The sequence below is a fragment of the Podarcis gaigeae genome (assembly GCF_964106915.1).
Source record: "Podarcis gaigeae genome assembly, chromosome: 6".
NCBI classification, from domain to species: domain Eukaryota; kingdom Metazoa; phylum Chordata; class Lepidosauria; order Squamata; family Lacertidae; genus Podarcis; species Podarcis gaigeae.
The window spans coordinates 72,507,916-72,527,434 of record NC_139682.1 but is presented as its reverse complement, the minus strand read 5'-3'; the positions used below and the strand labels follow the sequence as shown (position 1 = coordinate 72,527,434).

Genomic DNA, 19,519 nt, shown 5'->3' with positions numbered 1-19,519 from the left:
ACCTGGGAGACCAGGGTTCAAATCCCCACTAGCTTGCTGGGTCAGTCATTCTCGGCTTAATTTACCTCACAGGGTTGTTGTGAGGATAAAATGGGGAGGAAGAGAAAACATGTGTGCCACGTTGAGTTCCTTGGAGAAAAGTGAGATATAAATGCATTCAATCAATAGATAGGGTGTGTGCTGGGAAGGACAGCCTAGTAGGTGGAGAGAGTTGGACAATTGCATAGTTCATGGCCACAGACCGTTAAAGCAGCCTTCCCCAACTTGATGTTTTGGACTACAGCTCCGTTCAGCCCCAGCCGGCATGGCCAATAGCCAGGAAGGATGGAAGTTGTTGTGCAAAAGATCTGGAGGCTACCAGATTGGGGGAAGCATGCATGATAAAAGCAAGCACATATAAAAGTTAAGCTCCCCTTAGCTTTCAGCAGATATTGTGTGGTACCTCGGGTTACAGCGTCCTTCAGGTTACAGACTCCGCTAACCCAGAAATAGTACCTCGGGTTAAGAACTTTGCTTCAGGATGAGAACAGAAATCGTGCAGCAGCGGTGCGGCAGCAGCGGGAGGTCCCATTAGCTAGAGTGGTGCTTCAGGTTAAGAACAGTTTCAGGTTAAGAACGGACCTCTGGAACGAATTACGGTAAGTTCTTGATCCGAGGTACCACTGTAATAAAAAAAAAAAAGGTTAGTGAGGTCTTGAACGGTGTTGATTCTGGTTGTATTAAAGACTTGGTGTTGAATCCACTCTAGTGAAAGTGGTGGGGGAACAATATTTCCTGCAGTTTCTTTTTCTCCTTATGACACCCACCCCACCTCCTGCCAGGAGAGAGATTGATCGCTCTTGCCGGGTGTGTAAAGTGCTCTCTCGCTCATCCAGTCGTGTCATGACAAGCCACGAGTACATCCAACCCTGCCCATAGCCTCTGGGAGAAAGCATTACATATATGCACATATGTAAGGATATAAAGACAATGTTTTTGACAAGGCAGAACTGAGACAAAAAAGAGGGCCATGTTGCTCATATGCAATTGCATTAGTCGAGGGAGAGGCGCAGTATAAAACGACTTGTAATCCAGCATATCTTTCTAGACAATCATTGCCATTTAGTGTAGATTTATTTGTTTGTTTGCAGATGAGGGGTGGCTTATAGGCATGAAATGCCTCCAGTACCTTCCAGATCCCCAAAGGCCCATGAATTGGGTAGATGGCAATTTGTAGCTTTTCAAAAAATAACACTACAAATATCCCTGGTGCTCCTGAAGCCTGCTGTTTCCTGTTTTGCTTTAGCAGCTGAAAGAAAGCTCTTGAGTCTTTCATGCGATGCACACAGTATGGCATTTCAAATGTTCTCTCCTCTGAAGTTCTGCTAATAAACATCTGTGGTTTCTTCCTGTGCTCGCTGGATCTCACTGGGGCAATCTTGGAGCTTTGGGGGAATCCTGTAGAAAATAGTTACCACGCTCTGGAGGTTGCAGCACATAGCCATGCAATTTGTTTGACTTGGTCACACTTTTCAGCTGACAGCCTTGAAGAGTTTGTTCTCTGTGGAAATAGATCGCACTGCATACTGGCCTTTCTTAAGTGTTAGAATCAAGTCCACTACGGTTACATGTTGACCTCAAGGTTGTAAAATCCCTCCTCTTCCCACATTGTAGTTGCTTTATTACAGCACAACACACGTTAAACATTAGTGGCCTGGTGATATGGGAAATCGGGGTGCTAAAATTAAATTCAATAATTTCCAGATGTTGGTATGAGAATTGCATGTTTTTATTAGAAGCGCATAGCGACGGGAAGGGGGAGAAAACTTGTTTTCTTTTTAAAAAATGTTTTTTAATAAGGCAGTTCTATGGGATTTTATCGCAAACAACAGTAGTGGCTTGACTTGACTAAGGCATTGTTAAGCAGCAGAGCGAGGTAGGGCTGGTTCCCTAGGACTTTCTCATTCATTGAGCATGAATTGTGGCATAGTTGATATGGATTCAAAGGGTATAGAGGTAGAGGGAGCCTGCCACCCTGCATTTTTTTACAGAAGCAGCAGCTTCATGCTGGGAATTTTAAGTGAGATTATATAAGAAATCCTATCATAGTCACACTGCTAGATGGGTTTGGCTAAGGGCAGTGGATTCACCAGGGCTTTTCTTTTAATACACTTGTCATGTTTTAAATTCTATAATTTAAAAACACCTGTATTAGGTATCCTCCTTATTGATTAATTAATTAAAATAAAACTGGCAAAGTGAAATTGATGATTGTTTTCTGTTTCTTCTATAGATTTTTTTTAAAAAACAAACAAACCTCTGCCCTTTGTCTAAAGTTTCCAGGGTGATTAGTGACATGTTTGTAGTGACATTCTTTCTTTAACCAGGCAGCTGAACTTCAAACATTTTTGAGGATAGCCAAAGGAAGCCATTTCCACCGCACTGAAATGGGTGGGTAAAAATCAAATGAAGTGCTAGTTATGATTTGCTGAAGCCATGAAGGCACATTGAGCTAAGTAAAAAGAAGGGTTTTCTATGAATGGTGAATATGTTTTGGAAGATGCCAGTGGTTGTGGATGGTTTAGAGTGGGCGGAGGGGGGGGGGAGACCAGGATGTGGTGTTCAAATAAAACACTGGCACATTTTGCATAGTAGTTGGTTGATGGTTTGGCAATGGACAAGGAAGCTGATACAGCATGAAATGGTTTGTTTTGATGTTGAATGCGCTTTGCCAAGGGAAGATGACTCAGAGGCTATGGAACTAAATGGCACAGTGTTGTATCTTCATATTTATCTGATTATCACTTTTAGCCGGCTCCAAATCAATCGGAGAGTGAGTTATAAGGAAAAGTCACAATGCATGTGAAACAATACAAAGAACATGAACTTTGAATTTATTTTGCAATGAATCAAAATCAGGGCAGGTTTCTACACATGTTCCAACCAGCTTAACTAAACACCAGAGTGTTGTTATAGTATTTTGATATTATGGTACACTGAAATGTTTAAATGTTTCTTTGATTGCCCATGAATCTTCCTGCTACACTTGCCGTCCTCTCCTGCCACCCCAGTGTGATGTGGCACACCCTTTGAGAACCACTCTCCTACTCACAACCAAAACGTGGGATGGGAGAGATAAGTCACTGACTGCTGTTGCCTTCCTCCTGAAACTCAGAAATGTTGCATCTTTCAACATGCCTACTTGAGTGAGGGCATCCTGGAAGCACCACTGCAGAAAAAGCAGAATGCTCTAAGAGCAGAAGTCTTTTGGAAGTGATATGTGGAGTAAACCTCTCCAGATTATCTCCTGTACTGCAGATGTGATGGGAAGCTCCTATGGGCAGAGGTAGTTCCTAAGATTCAACTATGGCTTACACACACACACACACACACACACACACACACTTGTATTCAGCTATACTGAATAAAATTCTAATTTACATTGATGTGTGCCTGGTAGGAGCTCAAACCACAGTACTTCTTCAGCGACCTCTGGAATGAAAAACATACAAAATCTCTGGCTATCACTGCAGGCTTGTGCATAGATTTGGAGACACGGGGCTGTTTTCCATAAACATTTGCCTTGCTTTAGCTTCCTGCAGATGTACTTTATATGCAAACTCCTCCACACACATCAGCTGTCCTGCTGTCTTGCTGTACCGCAGCCATAATGCTCTATACACAGCGTGAAAGTGTGTGGTTCTATACCGTGTTGTAGAGATTATTTGCAAGGATATACCCTGAGTTTTGGGTGAGAGGGCTGTTATCAGCTTAGGCAATTGCTGTCAGACGCAATAAACCAGGCACCCAGACATGTCCGTTTGTTTAGTGATAAAAGCAGCATTGTTGCATTGGCGGCTTACCTGACTGGTGTTTTTGCATTCTAGATCAGTGCAACATCAAAAGCGAGACAGTGAATATACAGTGTGTTTGCAGTTATTTGTTCTGGATTTGCAATGAAGCTATGTGATAAATAACCATTTATCTTAGACATGCCAACACTCACTTTTAAAATTCTAGAATTTTGCCCTAAATTAATTTCTTTCTTAAGAACACCTTAATCTGAGGTTGTATTACTTTCTGTTGCACAGAATGCTGTGCACTCTTACCTTTCATAAGAGTGGAGAGGTCAACATTCTTGCTTTACAGATTAAGATACGGCAGTGGAAAGGCTTTTGCTATTATCACCCAGTCAGTTTCTGGATGGGATGGGCTTTGAATCTTTCCTGTTTTAGTCCTAGTCTAACACCTAAATGCTGAACAACACTAGCTGTTGGAAGATCAGTACAGCTTAGAAAAGAATTGTAGAGTTGGAAGGGACTACGAGAGTCATCTAGTCCAATTTCCTTCATTGCAGGAATCTTTTGCCCAACATGGGTCTCAAACTCATGACCCTGAGATTAAGAGTCTCATGCTTTATCAACCCCAGGCTATAATACGAATGGAAAAGCTGTGGTCAGCCAGATATTGTTGGACCCCAACTCCCATAACCCTCAGCCAGCATGGCCAGTGGTCAGGGACGATGGGAGTTGGAGTTTGACCGCATCTGGAAGGTTATGGGTGCCCCATAAGTGTTGTAGAGGAACCATGAATTGATTAAAAGTTGATTCGCTATAAATGATCTAGGCTAGGAAAGCACATTGCAGAAGGCTGTTTTTGTAACAATGGATACAATGCAAAGAAACTCACAGCTATAATCCTATGTAAATACCATTTTAAAAGTATAATTGTATGTAAAACTCATTAAAATGTATAGGGCGTAGTTTTAATTGAGTTTACGTTTAAATTATAAATTCCATATATTATTTTCAGTCTGTACTTCTTTATCAGAAGGCCCTCCAAGGGCAATGGGGCTTTATTCCGAAGAAAGTGTGTTCGGGTTTGTATTCTGGCAGCACAATCCTAAACTGGTTTAAGAGAATCCACTGCTTCCCTGGATCTTATTCCTAGGAAAGTGTTCATAGGACTGCAGCCTTAAGGACTTAACGTTGGTTTCAATGAATGAAGAGTATGCTTGATTTCCCCTCGATCGCACCCTACTTCTTCAATTCATATTAACGTTGTTGTTTGTAACTTGTGTATTACCATTTTGAAACCTTGCAGCAGCTCAGATAATAACAGAGCTTGCTATCCAACAGTCAATGAGAGAACACCCTAAATGTTGCCCTAATCTAGTTTAGCCTTTCCCCTCAAAATCCTGTTTATTTGTCATTTACTTTGCAGGTCCCGTGCCTACGAACGAGTGCGTGTTGTCACCTGTCAATAGCTCCCACCCAGTTCAAGCCTTGCTTGAGAGCTTTACGGTTTTATCTGGCTGTGCAAGCAAAGGGACCGTTGGATTGCCACAAGAAGTTCATGTCCTCAATCTCAGGAGCCCCGAGGAAGGCCTTGGCCACCATGAAAGAGAGGTAAGAAGGAGAAATCGTGCTGTTGCTTATGTGTCGCTTTCGAGGGCCCTTTACGCAACCATCACGTTCTGAGTATGGTGGTTCTGGCCTGGCTAGCCAGCTGCAAAGCAGAGGGGAGCAGGGTGTGCAAGCTAAGAAACCACCCCAGAGATCTTAGTATTATCTCTTTTTTTAAAAAAAAATAATTATTATTATTTGTGATTTTCAGTTATATACATTTCAATAGTTTTACAATAATTTTAACATTTTGAAACTCAACTTCCTTCCTCCTCTTTCTGCTATTCCTTAAATTTATATTTATCATTTCCTGCATATTCTAAATTAACTTAACCTATTCTTTTATTCATCTACTTTAATTATTTACTCTTATGAAATTGCAGGTTGTTACAATAATCCTGCCAATGTTCTTATCTGTTTACAATTTATTTGTACATATTTTATAAACCATTTTCATTCTTTTATAAGAAGTGTGTTGTCTTTATTTCTTATTTTTCCAGTAAGTTTCGTCATTTCTGCATAGTCCATGAGTTTTTGTATCTAATCTTCTTTCATCAGGACTCATTCTTTCCATTTTGGGGCAAATAACATTCTTGCCGCTGTAGTCGGCAAGACTACATAAATTTCTATACTGTTTAGGTAGTTCTACCCCTATAATTCCAGAAGGAAAGCTTCTGGTTTGTTTTTTTTAAAACAAATGTTATTTTTAACATCTTTTTCAATTCATTATACATCATTTCCCAGTTAACTTTAAGCTTAGTGCAAGACCACCACATAATGATAGAAAATACCTTCTTTCTCTTTGCATTTCCAACACTTACTCGATTTTGATATATACATTTTTGCCAGTTTACTTGGTGTTAGATACCACCGATGTAACATTTTCATTAGAGATCTTAGCATTATCGCATGGGATTCTGGGACACCCCTCATGTTGGATTCTGCAAGGTCACAAGGCCGTGCACTGCATCAAGTACAAACCAAGATGGCGGTATTGACCTTCAGAGGCTTGGCTCCTTAACTGATCTGGGCCCAAGCAGAACTCTTGAAGCCAGTCACAGTTACTCAGCAAGATATTTTCATCTCATTCTTCCTCCAAGGAACTATGGGTGTGTTAATGGCATCCCATCCCCATCTTTGATCCTCATGATGCCGCAATGAGCAATAGCCATGTGTAAGAAGCCCTTATGACATTAAGTTTTACAAACAAGAAAGTGCTTTGGGAAAGGGGGAATGTAGAGGGGGAAGCGGTAAGGAAGAGGGATGCTTTCATTCATGTGCTAGTCACCATTTCTTCTCCCGCAAACACAATGGGGTTCTTCCTCCCCAGAAGAGGGGAGGAAGTTCGTTTGCAAAGAGAGGGGGAGATGAAGAGGAGAAATGGTAGGTAGAATCAAGCATTCTTCTGCTTGCCACTTACTTGCTTTAGATTCCTTGTTTCCAAAGCAACTTAGTCGTGTCCATTAATTTCAGTGGGCCTGCTTTGAGTAGGGCTAATGTTGGATACAACCCAGTGGATCTGGCCTCTCTTCTATGTGTTTTCCCATAGTCAGTCTGTGGCATACTGGTTAGAGTGGCATACTAAGACCTGAGAGACCAGGGTTCAAATCCCCCACTTTAGCCCAGTCAATCACTCTCAGCCTAGCCTACCTTTACAGGGTTGTGAGGATAAAGTGGGGAAGAGGGGAATTATGTACATCACTTCGAGTTCCTTAGAGCAGTGTTTCCCAACCTTGTGCCTCCAGCTGTTTTTGAACTACAACTCCCATCATCCCTGACTAGCAAGACCAGTGGCAAGGGATGATGGGAATTGTAGTCCAAAAACAGCTGGAGGCACAAGGTTGGGAAACACTGCCTTAGAGGAAAGGTAGGATAAAAGTGCAATCAATCAATCAATCAATCAATCAATCAATCAATCAAAACATGAGAATACTCTGATAAATATTTGGTAATCATCTTCCAGGCAGAGGGCCTTCTTGGTAGTGGCACCCAACCAGTAGAACAGTCTCCCATCAGATGTCAAAGAGATGAGTAACTATATAACCTTTAGAAGACACCTGAAGGCAGCCCTGTATCGGGGAACTTTTTAATATGTAATGTTTTATTATGTTTTTATATGCGTTGGAAGCCACCCAGAGTGGCTGGGGCAACCAGTCAGATGGGCAGGGTACAATTAAAATAAAAGAATAAGAATAAGAATAAAAATCAACTCCTTTTACATGCTCTAGGACTTGGAACTCATCAGATTTGCAGAGTAGTTAGTTCATTCCTCACTTCTAATATGCTTAACTTCATTTACGATACGAGAAAGGAAAGGGTAACAAGAAACAGATTTTTAACAAGAAGAGGATTTTACTTTCTTCAAAGCCAAATTGCTTATGTTGTAAATTATCCTGAATGCACTTGGAGCTTTGCCACAATCACTATAAACAAATCTTTAAGTTCGTATGCCTTTAGCCTTGGTAATGGATCTTCACTGCCTGTGAAGAATGGCGTTCAGAAAGCAATTGCTCCTAAATTCAGTCGTTCTTGTGCAATGTGCAAATGAGTTATTAATTTAGACGTCATATGGAGGGATTAGCAAAAGAACTTTTGTTCTAGTTGCTATGAAAAAAATAAAGCAAAAGGAAGAAATGTTCTTGATGTTAAACTTGCTCAGTGTTGTTTTGCTCTGAGAATAGATCAAAAGAGAATTGCTGGAGAGAAAGAGAAATATCTCATCGCATGACAGCTCACGTCGCTAGCACATGCCCTAGAAAATACTCCATGATGTAGCTGTATGTATTAGCTGAACATGAAGTTTTTAAAAGTAGACGGGGGAGAGAATCAAATGGGAGGAGGAGGAGGAAGCAAAATTCTCAGCAGCCCATTACCCGAAAATAAATGCTTTTATCCGAACCCTGAGCCGAAAAACTTCAAAGTATGCACCCCACTGCCTTCAGGAGAACTTGCTTCCAATTAAGTGTCTTTAGTATTATAGTCTAAGGATGGAATGCTGTGCCAGCACAATGCCACAATCAAGGATATTAATTATATACTGGTGTTGCAGGGACTTTTTTTTTAAAGTATTACCAAAAGATTTGCCAGCACAAATATGTAGGATGGAGATGGGCCAAGGCCAGAGCCACAGCATGTGGGCATTCTACCCCTATTGACTTTTGGATTCTACAAAAATATTCCATCATTCTACCCAAATTGGCTTTTGGATTTGTTCTCTTAGTAGCTTTTTTTAAAAAATAATAATAATAATTAATAATAATAATAATAATAATAAAAATCCTTGTGTTTGGTATGATACATTTGTACGCCACAACATGGGTCTCTGTGAGCTGAGACAGTGGATATGAATTTTAGCAATAAACAAATGGAATAAATGAAAAGCAATCCAAAGCATGGTCTGACTTCTTTTTGCAAAAGCTCGCCTACCATCATTTTGATCAGTAACCAGAAGGTCCTAGACATGCTACTAATTTCTGATCAGAATAGTGTCTATCAAGTATTCTCAAACTAAAAAACACCATGGCCACAATCACTGCATAATTTTGTACACTTCTATCATGTTGGATCGCCTTAAGCACACCCATCTCTGTGTTAGACTGTGCTCCAGAGGATCCTTGGGTAATGTGGTGACACTCATGTTAAGAGGATACTAAAAGTATGGGGGATGAGAGAGAGGGAGAGAACAGCAGAGGAACATAGGAAAATGCCATATACTGAATCAGACCACTAGGTAAGGTAAAGGACCCCTGGACAGTTAAGTTCAGTCAAAGGTAATTATGGGGTTGATGGGCTCATCTCGCTTTCAGGCCAAGGGAGCCGGTGTTTATCCACAGACAGCTTTCCAGATCATGTGGCCAGCATATCTAAACTGGTTCTGGCTCAACAGGACACCGTGACGAAAACCAGAGTGCACAGAAACACTGTTTACCTTCCCACCACAGCTGTACCTATTTATCTACTTGCACTAGCGTGCTTTCGAACTGCTAGGTTGGCAGGAGCTGGGACAGAGCAATGGGAGCTCACTCCATCGCTGGGATTCGAACTGCTGATTTTCCGATTGGCAAGCCCAAGAGGCTCAGGGGTTTAGACCACAGCGCCACCCGCGTCCACCTAGTCCACCCAGACCACTAGTCCACCTAGTTCAGTATTATCTACACTGACTGGCAGTGGCTCTCCAGGGTTTCAGACAGGAGTTCTTCCCAACCCTACCCGGAGATGCCTGAAATTGAATTTGAGATCTTCTGCATGCAATGTTTGGCTTAGTATTAGATGCAAATGTGGCCACTCTCACCCCTTTCCAAAACCTTTTAATTTTCAAGCAAATCTACAGCCCATTTAATTTCATTCTCTTTGGAGCAGACAATTTATGAATATTCAACTATAAATCCACAGGTTGATATCGAGGATAAAGCAACTGCCTTGCTTTGTAGTAACGCACCTAAGAGGGCTTTTCCAGAAGTGTTTTCCATATCTATTTTGTTTTGTTTTTTAAGAGTGTTGTTTAGTGGCCTCTTGTGTACTCTGGCATAGCACATTCCACATCCGCAATCTCTGCTTTATTTCCCGTATCCTTCTAAAAGTGGGGTTGTTGTAGCCTTTAGGGATGGCTGCTGAGAAAATGAACAGGAAACTAGGAAAAGGCTGGCTGGCGACAGTGGAAAGCAGAAGGCTGTAAACAATTGAGCTAGATCAGAATTCTTTGCTTCTAGGATACAAGGCTGAAAACAAAGCAGAGCAAAGGTTATCTTCACCCTCATTGTAAAGAACTGAGGCTTTGTGCCCAGGTTTCATTCAAGGAAAACCACAGCCTCCATCACCTTGTTTTGAGCACAGAGATGCTTCATCCCTTGAGTTGTTTCCTGCTGCCTGGCATTCTGTTTAGAAAAGGCAGAGATTTATAAGTTGACTGTTCAGCGCGTCCAAGATCTTGGCACATAAACAGTATTTTCCGTTCTGTTTTTTCTTTGTATACCCTGCTAACATGTAAAGTGGTGGCAAACAAGCTCGCACATGCACCTGGTGATCTCAGGAGCACGGTGAAGACGCTCTTATTTGAAAATCCATTTCGCCAGTTGTCTTGTTAGAAGTGTGTGCTTTGTTTGTTCCTTAAACTTGTCACATTACAGGTTCTGCTAAATTACATATGCCTTTACATGCTGAGAGGGAGTGCAAATGCCTTCTTGCAACAAATCCCTCATAGGCCTCATGCATTAAACATTCTTCCGCCGTTATCCTCGTTCTCATAAATATACATCATGTTGTGGTAACGTTATTTCAACACTCTCTCCGAATATGCGGAAAACAGAAGTCTGTCAAATGTAACCACTTGGGGGCATCAATGATGGTGGTGATGATGATTATATGTTGCAAGCAGAGAGGTCGTGATAAAATTAATGGAAATGATTTTTGCCCGTACAATGTATAGCTGAAGTATTTGCACAGTTGCGTCAAAAATGCTTGCTGGGTGCTGAGACGCAGGTTATAATATCTACTCTATGGAAATCCAGCCCTGGCTTTTCCAGGTAGGACTGTGAATGTCCCCTGTCTGAAATCCCAGAGAGCCACTGCCAATCATAGGCAGTATTGATGGACCATTGGCTCTCACTCAGTATAAGGCAGCTTCATATGCATGGCTTTCCAGCTAAATATTTTAAAGCACTGTTTTTTCCACCTGATTCCTCAGTTTTGCAGCTGTGCTGAAAAAAATGATACAATTTGGAGGAGGAATAAAAGTGGTTTTTGTTTTGTTTTTTGGTTATCAAGATTTAAAATATTTCTTAGACTTGTCAGCTGTGTAATTATATACATGTCTGCTCAGAAGCAAAGCCCATTGAATTTAGTACGATTTATTCCCCAATTAATTGGGTATGTTTTCATAATATGAATTATTATTATTATTATTATTATTATTATTATTGCTACTGTTTCTGGCTTAGTAACTTTGGGGCTGGTGTTGACTTATTTTGTATTTGTGTATCTTGTAGATGTTGTGTTGAACTTTTTTTATGTAAGCCACCTTGGATGAATTGTACACAGAAAGGTAGCCTACAGAGATATACAGTATATACAGTGGTACCTTGGTTTTCGAACATCTCCATTGATGAATGTTTTGGAACTCAAACACCATAAATGCTTTGGTTTTCGAATGCGCCTCGGAAGTCAAACTGGAAACGCAGCTTCCGTATTGAGATTTCCGTTTTGAGATTTCGGTTTTCGAATGTTTCGGAACTCAAATGGTCTTCCGGAACGGATTACATTCGAAATGAGGTACTACTGTATACGTATTTTTTAAAAAGACTGTTGAGATCTCAGGGATGCGAATAGGTAGAATTAAGGCACTTCTTCCTGTATAGGAACCCATATGGTAGTGCCTCTGTTGGTTTTAGAGGCACCCCTTTTCACGCATCTGAGAGGGAAAGCTGGCAAGTTAAGGATGTGTTTTCCACCATCACTTCTCTGCCTGTATTGCTTTCAGCGGTCCCAACCTTGGTATAACCCCTCTGATTGCCCATTCTCCAGATGGTTAGATATAACTTAATACCTTAATAGGTTGTGGAGTGGGTTTTGGCTGAAGGGGAAATGGAGCGTCTTCTGGGATTCTCATGAACAGGGAACTGAGCTGTGGAGGGAGAATATACTATAAATGTCCCAGTCCAAAACAGGTGATGCCAAGATGCCCATGAGATGCTCACAAGCCGTACTTGGGTACAACAGCACTCTTCCCACCTGTGATTTCCATTAACTAGTGCTCAGAGGCATATTGCCTCTGCCTCTGGAGATAGAGCACAGCCACAGTGACTAGGTGTTGTAGTCCAACAACATCTAGGTGCTTCCTCATCCCTGCTCTATAGAGGTTTCAAGATCTAGCCTGCCCTCTGTTCTGAGCAATTTGGGGACCCTACTTTTACTGGTGGTTGCAAGTACTGTTTCTGGCTTTCTTCTCTGTGTCTTAGTTTCTCTCTACCTCACTTTGCCTTACCCACCCAACTTGACTGGAGTTGGGTCTCACAACAGTGAGTCCTTCACTATTTCTGTAGGAAGAATATTGATAGTTTACATTATGCCTAGTTTGTGAGCCTTCTTAAGAAATCTTGAACAGTTAATCCTCTTACACGTTCGAAATGTTGCCCGGGAATGTATTGATTCAATCCACTTGCCTAAAGTCTCAGATTTACTGACCTCCTTTTCTCGGCAGGTGTAAGGAATTTCTAATAACACTTAACTTTTCAGTAGCTGCTTAATGCTTGGGAAAGCAGTGTGATACTGTGGAGATTGACACCCAGGAGCATAAATAAAATTTACCACTGAGCTGCTTAAAGATTTAAAGGTTTCTTCGTTCTTTTCATAAGGATGTGTTTCTAAATCTTCCTTAATTACAGACAGAAAACTTGAATCAGTAAAAAGCAAATTCAACTGCCTGGAGCTTCAAGCAGACAGCTTATTATCAAAATAAGAAAAGGATAACAAAAATATTAATCTCTTATGGGCAGTCTTAAAGAAAATTATGTGCTTATACATATGGAAACTGTTCAAACGGCAGTTGAATTACCTAGAATTGTGATCATCCTCAGCATGACAATGCTTAATGTACACCTTCAAACAGGATGTAAAAAGCCAACAATAGAATTGATCCTTGATATTTCTGGTGAAGCAGGTAGCAGATGCTTATTTCATAAACTCCTATACAGACAAATTTTCTACCATCTAAAATCCATATATTGCACATATGAATTTGAGAAGATAGCTAATACTGTTGGATCTTTGGTTCATTTTGCACACTATTGTCTCCTTTTGGCTAATGGCAGCTAGCCAGACAAGGGCCTTTTCTAGCATGTTTCCTGAGATAATTATAATTAGAGAAGTTAGGGATTGACCAGTTTCGAAAAGCTGAAGGTGCTGCTGGGTGTGATCCCGTGGTCAGAAATACTCAGTGAGAAGGGAGTCCAAGAAGGATGGGAGTTTCTAAAAGGAGAAATATTGAAGGCCCAAATACAGACAATACCAACAAGAAAGAAAAGTAGGAGGCATCTAAGGAAACTGGTGTGGCTTGCAGGTGAGCTGAGAATTAAGGGCATGTGTAAGAAATAGAACAAAGGGGAAATCACAAAGGAGGGGTACGAGTAGCCAACAGTTGCAGGAGGAAAGTCAGCCTAGCTAAAGCTCATAATCAGCTCAGACTTGCAAGAGACGTTAAAAATAATAATAATAAAGGTTTATTTGGCTATGTCCGAAGTAAGAGGAAGAAGAAACAAGAGGTAGGTCCTCTGCATGGGGAAGAAGAAGAAAAGACAGAGAAAAGGCGGAACTACTCAACACCTACCTTGCCCAGTCTTCCCCCAAAAGGAAAGTGATACCCAACCTTGTGATAACAGAATAAATAATGTAAGGAGGGAGCTGCAGCCCAAGATAGTAAAAGAGGTACAAATCTCCACGGTCTGATGAGCTGCATCCAAGGGTAGTAAAGGAGCTTGCGGATGTAATTTCAGAGACTTTGTCTATTATCTTTGAGAATTGTTGGAGAACAGGTGAGGTCCCTACAGACTGGAGGCGGGCAAATGTTGTCCCCATCTTCAAAAAGGGGGGAAAGGAAGACCCGGGTAACTACCAACCAGTGAGATTGCCATGTGGACTCTCCTTCCTTGGAGGTTTTAGAACAGAGGTTGGATGGCCATCTGTCATGGATGCTTTAGCTGAGATTCCTGCATTGCAGGGGATTGGACTAGATGACCCTTGGGGTCCCTTCCAACTCTAACAGTTCTAAGATTCTATGACCTGGAGACCTTTTGCATGCAAGGTCTGCTCTGCTGCTGTGTTGTTGTCCTTAGCTCAATATTTCAGCTTTATATTGTTGAATGACATAGGCAATCTTCAGTGTGTGAATATGATTTCCCAATGCTTCTAAATGATAGGAATGCTTCTAAAAATTCCTCTAAAGATGTATAGCTTCTAAAGATGGGAAAATAAGAAAAAGGGTAGAGCTTCTAGAAAGATATACAAAGAAAAACAGAATAAAAACATACAAATTTTCCTCTTTTGAGGTAGGAATTGAATTGCAAAACTATGAAAATATGCTTTTTGAAAGAGATTTGCATTCATGGTATGTTGTGATGGGGAGATCCAGGATAATAATGAAACTATAGAATCACTGCCACCCTACAGATCAGTTATAACAGTGAAAAGAAAGAAGAATAAACCCAAATTCCAGGAAGCAAAACTCATTTCCAATATCTAAACATCATAGTTGAAGCAGCATGTTGAAACCTATCCTGTAGCACTCATCATCATAAATGTATCCAGCTAATTTTAAAGTGTTACGGCTTATTTCACTCATGCAGTAATTAGGAAATATTGTCTGATCTCATTCAGAATTGCAGCTAAGTTTTTTGCTGTTATCAGGGCAGCAACAGCTAGTCCTGTGATTCAGTTAATTGCCTTGATTAGTTCACAGCGTTTTTTGGCAACATCTATATATTGAAGAAACAGCCATCTATAGCCCCTTTTATCCATTGAGTAAGTTGCAGTATTCCTGCCTACACAGAAAATTATGTCTTGTTTAATGTGGCATCTGCATCTTATTTACTCTGGACTGAAGTCTCTTCTGGGTTGTTTTCTAAGACTGTTCAGAAAATTACTGGTCATTTAATTTGAAAACTCTTTCATATTTACCAACCAGAATTTTCAGAGGAAGTTGTATAGGGGCCAAAAGACTATTTGTTTAGAGCTTCATGTCCAACAGAAACATGGAGCTAATCATAGTTTACTCAAAAAGAGATAATAACCAATTATTTTCATGCAGAGTGAACCCCAGCTGGGTTTCTCTCTCTCTCTCTCTCTCTCGCTCTCGCTCTCGCTCTCTCATTCTCTCTCAAAATCTGCAGTAGAAATTGCATACGAATCATGTATATTTTAAAGAAAATGCTGGAGAGGAGTATGGGATCATACAGAAGCCCAAAGAGATTTTTAAAAAAATTGTTTTGCATATACTGATTTGCTTCTTAAAGCTTGGCACTAACATTAAGATCTGGTCAAAAGTAGGAGATAAGTTGAACCTGAAAGATGCACAAGAATATAGTGAAACTGAGAGAAGCACAGTGATGTTAGACACTACCATAATCCATTTACTATTAGTTAATTAGAGATCTAGTCATGATAGGGTGCTGTGAAATAACACTTTGGCCTAATTCAGACCGAAAAAACAAACCATGGTTTCTTGTTACCCATGTGAAGCTTGGGCTTCCATTCCTATTTCCCACTTTGGCCAAACTAGGGAAACTGTGGTTTGTACAAAACCCAGTTAATTAGCAAGCCAATATATCAAGCCAGAATAAATACCAAAAACTGCTACTTAAACAAACTAAGAATGGAAACCTATAATCTCTTCCTAAGGGAGAAAGGAAAGTGTTTGAGCACAAGCAAAACATGGTTACAAGCAGTTGCTGACTTTAGAAGCAGTGTGCTCACTTCTCTCCTTCCTTTGTGTGCAAGGGCGAAGAAACCAGAAGCTTCTACTCACTGGCAACTACGGTATGCCACTGCTTAAACCAAAGTTTGCCTGCAAAAACAGCATTCCAAACCATGGCTATGGATTGGGATGCTTGTTTGCAGGCAAACTCTTGATTAGATGAAACCATATTTGCTGTGCTTGGATGTGCAGACTGCCAACCAGAATCGGAAACTTCTGATTATCTCCACCCTTCGCATGTGTTGGAAGGGGGAGTGGCAAGCAGAAACTGTGTGCCAACTGCAGTCTCATACTTGCAAGTGCCAATAGCGGCACACCCTGGTTTGCTGTTACATAGAACAACTAGAAATGCTTTAAAATTATAGCTCCGAATAACCCAAGCTTGAGTTACAATAAAGGGCTCATCCACACTTCCACTTGTCCGAGCCGTTTTCCACTTGTCCTGTACTTTCTAGGTACTGGTCCAAGTGGTTTTGCTACTTTCCCCAGGGAAAACTCGCTCTTTAGTGATAAATCGGAACAAACAGCAATCCACTAAAAACCTGATTGGTGTTTGCTCCAATCCAGTGCTAAACCACAGGTTATCCCAGTGGAAGGCTGTAGGGCAAACAGTAGTGTGGAAAAGCCCAAAGTGAGAGAGAATCAGTAGAAATGCTGCAATGCAGCACAAGGCTTTTACTCTAACATATGCACCACATTTTTTTCCATTCTGTAATACTTAAATATAGACACCCTTACTAGGCCCCAGTCTCTTAAAGCTCCAATGTTTTCAAGTCCCCTATGACTCATATACTTCTTTTTCATACTGGCTCTAAGAGTGTGTGTGTGTGTGTGTGTGTGTGTACTTTATTTTAACAGCATAGCGTTTCATTTTAAATTGGACATTTCCTGCATTTGACTGAGGTTTTTCTTTTTCTGAAACACACACCTGTAAAACGATCTACCTCTTTCATACACAGCTGGAGAAATGCATAATCTGTTGACTGACTTGACCTTCGGTGTTTCAGAAATGCAGATATTCTTCCATGGGACTGTCACTTAAAAACACTATTTTGCAATTAACCCAAGACAAAAATTGCTCTTTATTAAGTGGCCTGTCAAGGCGTATTAGTTAAAGTAACCTTTAAATTATTCAGCATTTGACACTTTGTAATGGAGTGAGATTGCAAAGCTACACATTCTTCCCTGAAAATAAGTCTGATTGAATATAGGAAGAGCTGAGCCGGATCAGAGCAAATGCCTTTCTAGTCTCGCACCCTGTTCTCACAGTGGTTAACCAGGAAAGGGGCTCAACAGTACTATTTCCACTTGTACTCCTCAGCAATGGGTATTCAGAGACATACTGCCTTTAACACTGGAAGCTTATCCTTCATGTCTAAATCCCTTTTCAAGCCATTCAGGTTGGCAGCCATGAATTTCACCAGCCATGAATTTTACTGAACTGCATGGTTTATACTGTGTGAAAAAAGTTACTTTCTGTCTTGTGACCTGCCTCTTCCAACATTTAACTTCATTGGGTTGCCCCAAGTTCTAGTATTATGAGAGATGGAGAAAAACTTCTCTCTGTCCACTTTCTGTGCATCCTTTTATACACCCCAGTCATTCTCGCCGCATTCATCCCTTTTCTCAAAATTATAAAAGCCCCAAATGTTATAACCTTCCTCTTAAGGTAGTTGACCCAGTTCCTTGATCAGTTTGGTTGCCAGTTTCTCTGGACCTTCTCCAGTTCTACAGTCTCCTTTCTGAGTTGTGGTGCCCGAAACTGAATTCAAGTATGATCATACACCATAGATTTGTAAAGCAGTGGAATGATATTGGCAGTTTTGCTTTCCTTCCTTTTCCAATTACGCCTAACATGGAGCACACCCTTTACACTGCTGCTGCTCACTGGGTCAACATTGTCTTTGAGCTATCAGCTTTGATCCCAGGATCTCTTTCCCGGACAGTCACTTCTCATTGCAGGCCCCGTAAGTGTCTATCCCCACTTTGTTACGTGTCTAGCCTGTAACGTACATGGCATGAAGAGGATGGAAAGCCGAATTGGCTCGGATATGCCATTGGAAAGCTGGCTTTATCAGAACGATAACATCCCCTTTGCCACCACTGGAAACTGCACTAGCAAATGGAACAAACTCCCTTGCCGTGTTTACACAGTTTCTGAATGGGCAGCACCGTCTGAATTTTTGTCTCTAAAAACATACCTGTTCACAGAGATGCTTCTGTTTTCCGAGTAAAGAATCCTGTATTTCTGTCGCAACAAATCTAACTGTAAGACAGCTTAAGGAGAGATCCTTTCCCCCACATAAACAACATGACTGCCAGGTCTAGAAGCTCCAGATGTATCAACTTTTTATGTTCAGAAAGCACCAGGTACCTTGCAAGTTCTGGCACACCATCACTGGGTATAGCATATTGAAATCTTCTGAGCTCTCATAATTCCTATTAATGGTGTCATTCTGTGGCCGGTACGATTTTTAATGACCTGATAACCTGGGAATGGGAAACCTGCAATCCTTCGGGTGCTGCTGGACTGGAACTCCCATCATTCCTCACCATTGGCCATGCTGGCTGGACCTGATGCAAGTTGTAGTCCCTCAATATCTGGAGAGGAATAGCTTTCCCACCCCTGTCTTAGGAGATACTACTACAGTTCTGCAGAACTGCACATAGGATTGAAGGCCTCTACAGTGCAAACCTATACACAGGAAGGAAATCCCATTGTGTTTAATGAGGCTTACCCCCAAGTAAGTGTGCGTAGGGCTGCAACCTAAATCTAATAGCACCTGGAAATATCTACATCTTCCTTGTCTTGGATGCTTAGTGTGATTTCATGTCAGTATCATCTTCGTTGAAGTTTAATTGCCAATTATTTGAGAGAGGGTGCAGTAAATTCTTATTTATTTAAATAACTTACCCCCACCTTTCTGTTCTGGAATGTCCACTGCTAGGGCTGTTTTGTGGTAAAAAAGTTTTGCAAAAAAAAAAAAAAAAGAGATGGCCAGGCCTCATGCTGTAGCTTTTGAGAGAATAGTCTCTTGATCTCTGTGGGGTAGCTGGCAAAAGTTGGCCGTGTGACTTTGAATAGAATTAAAAGAAGCTAATGGGTTCTTTTTTTAAAATGTAAAAGAGGCAGCCCCTGACTCCCAAGGATGCTTTTGATTGTGCAAAAATCCTCTTGACCTCTGTGTGCTGTGGTGAGCCGAGACACACAGATTGTTAGGGGTTTTATATGCTCATTTTGTAAACCAAAAGACTTTGCAGGAGATCTTGTTTTGCTTTTCCAAATCCATATCTGTATTAAGGCTCAGAAGCAATGGATTTGGTAGTCTCAGCTTCAACTCCTGGCCTCATATATATATACGCAGCGTTTGTTCAGTTTAAAAACCCCATGATTGTAAAGGGCAGCTGGATGAAGCTGGACTAAGGCTGCAGTCTTACTTACTATGCATGCTTCTAGATTTGCTCAGGTTATACTAAAAAGCTGGTAACCATTAACCCAAAGCTAGAACTGCTGCAGGACTGTGTGTTTTCTGTAAATCTGCAAACATAGTATCTGCTGAGGAATTGGAATGTCAGGGAACTGAGATGTCAGGGTTTTTAAAAAGCTAATTTCTTATCCTCAGTGTTGCAGTCAAAAGCAAAGAAAAATGTAGGCAATGGCTGCGGAAGGCCA

General features: G+C 41.0%; 1 protein-coding gene and 1 long non-coding RNA gene across 4 annotated transcripts in view; one reads left to right on the top strand and one right to left on the bottom strand.

Annotated features, from left to right (window-relative positions):
* Nucleotides 1-19,519, top strand: part of TGFBR3 (transforming growth factor beta receptor 3) — a 131,998-nt gene that overhangs the window by 48,953 nt on the left and 63,526 nt on the right. For all 3 annotated transcript variants that reach the window (XR_014565394.1, XM_083743345.1, XM_083743346.1), the window contains exon 3: nt 5,203-5,387. Coding sequence is in view for 2 of the 3 variants with exons in the window: in XM_083743345.1 (XP_083599471.1) it covers nt 5,203-5,387 (185 nt within the window). In the remaining variant the exon portion in view is untranslated. The remainder of the gene's footprint in view (nt 1-5,202; nt 5,388-19,519) is intronic.
* LOC310846662 overlaps nt 1-19,519 on the bottom strand; it is a 131,377-nt gene that overhangs the window by 66,883 nt on the left and 44,975 nt on the right. The window lies entirely within an intron of this gene.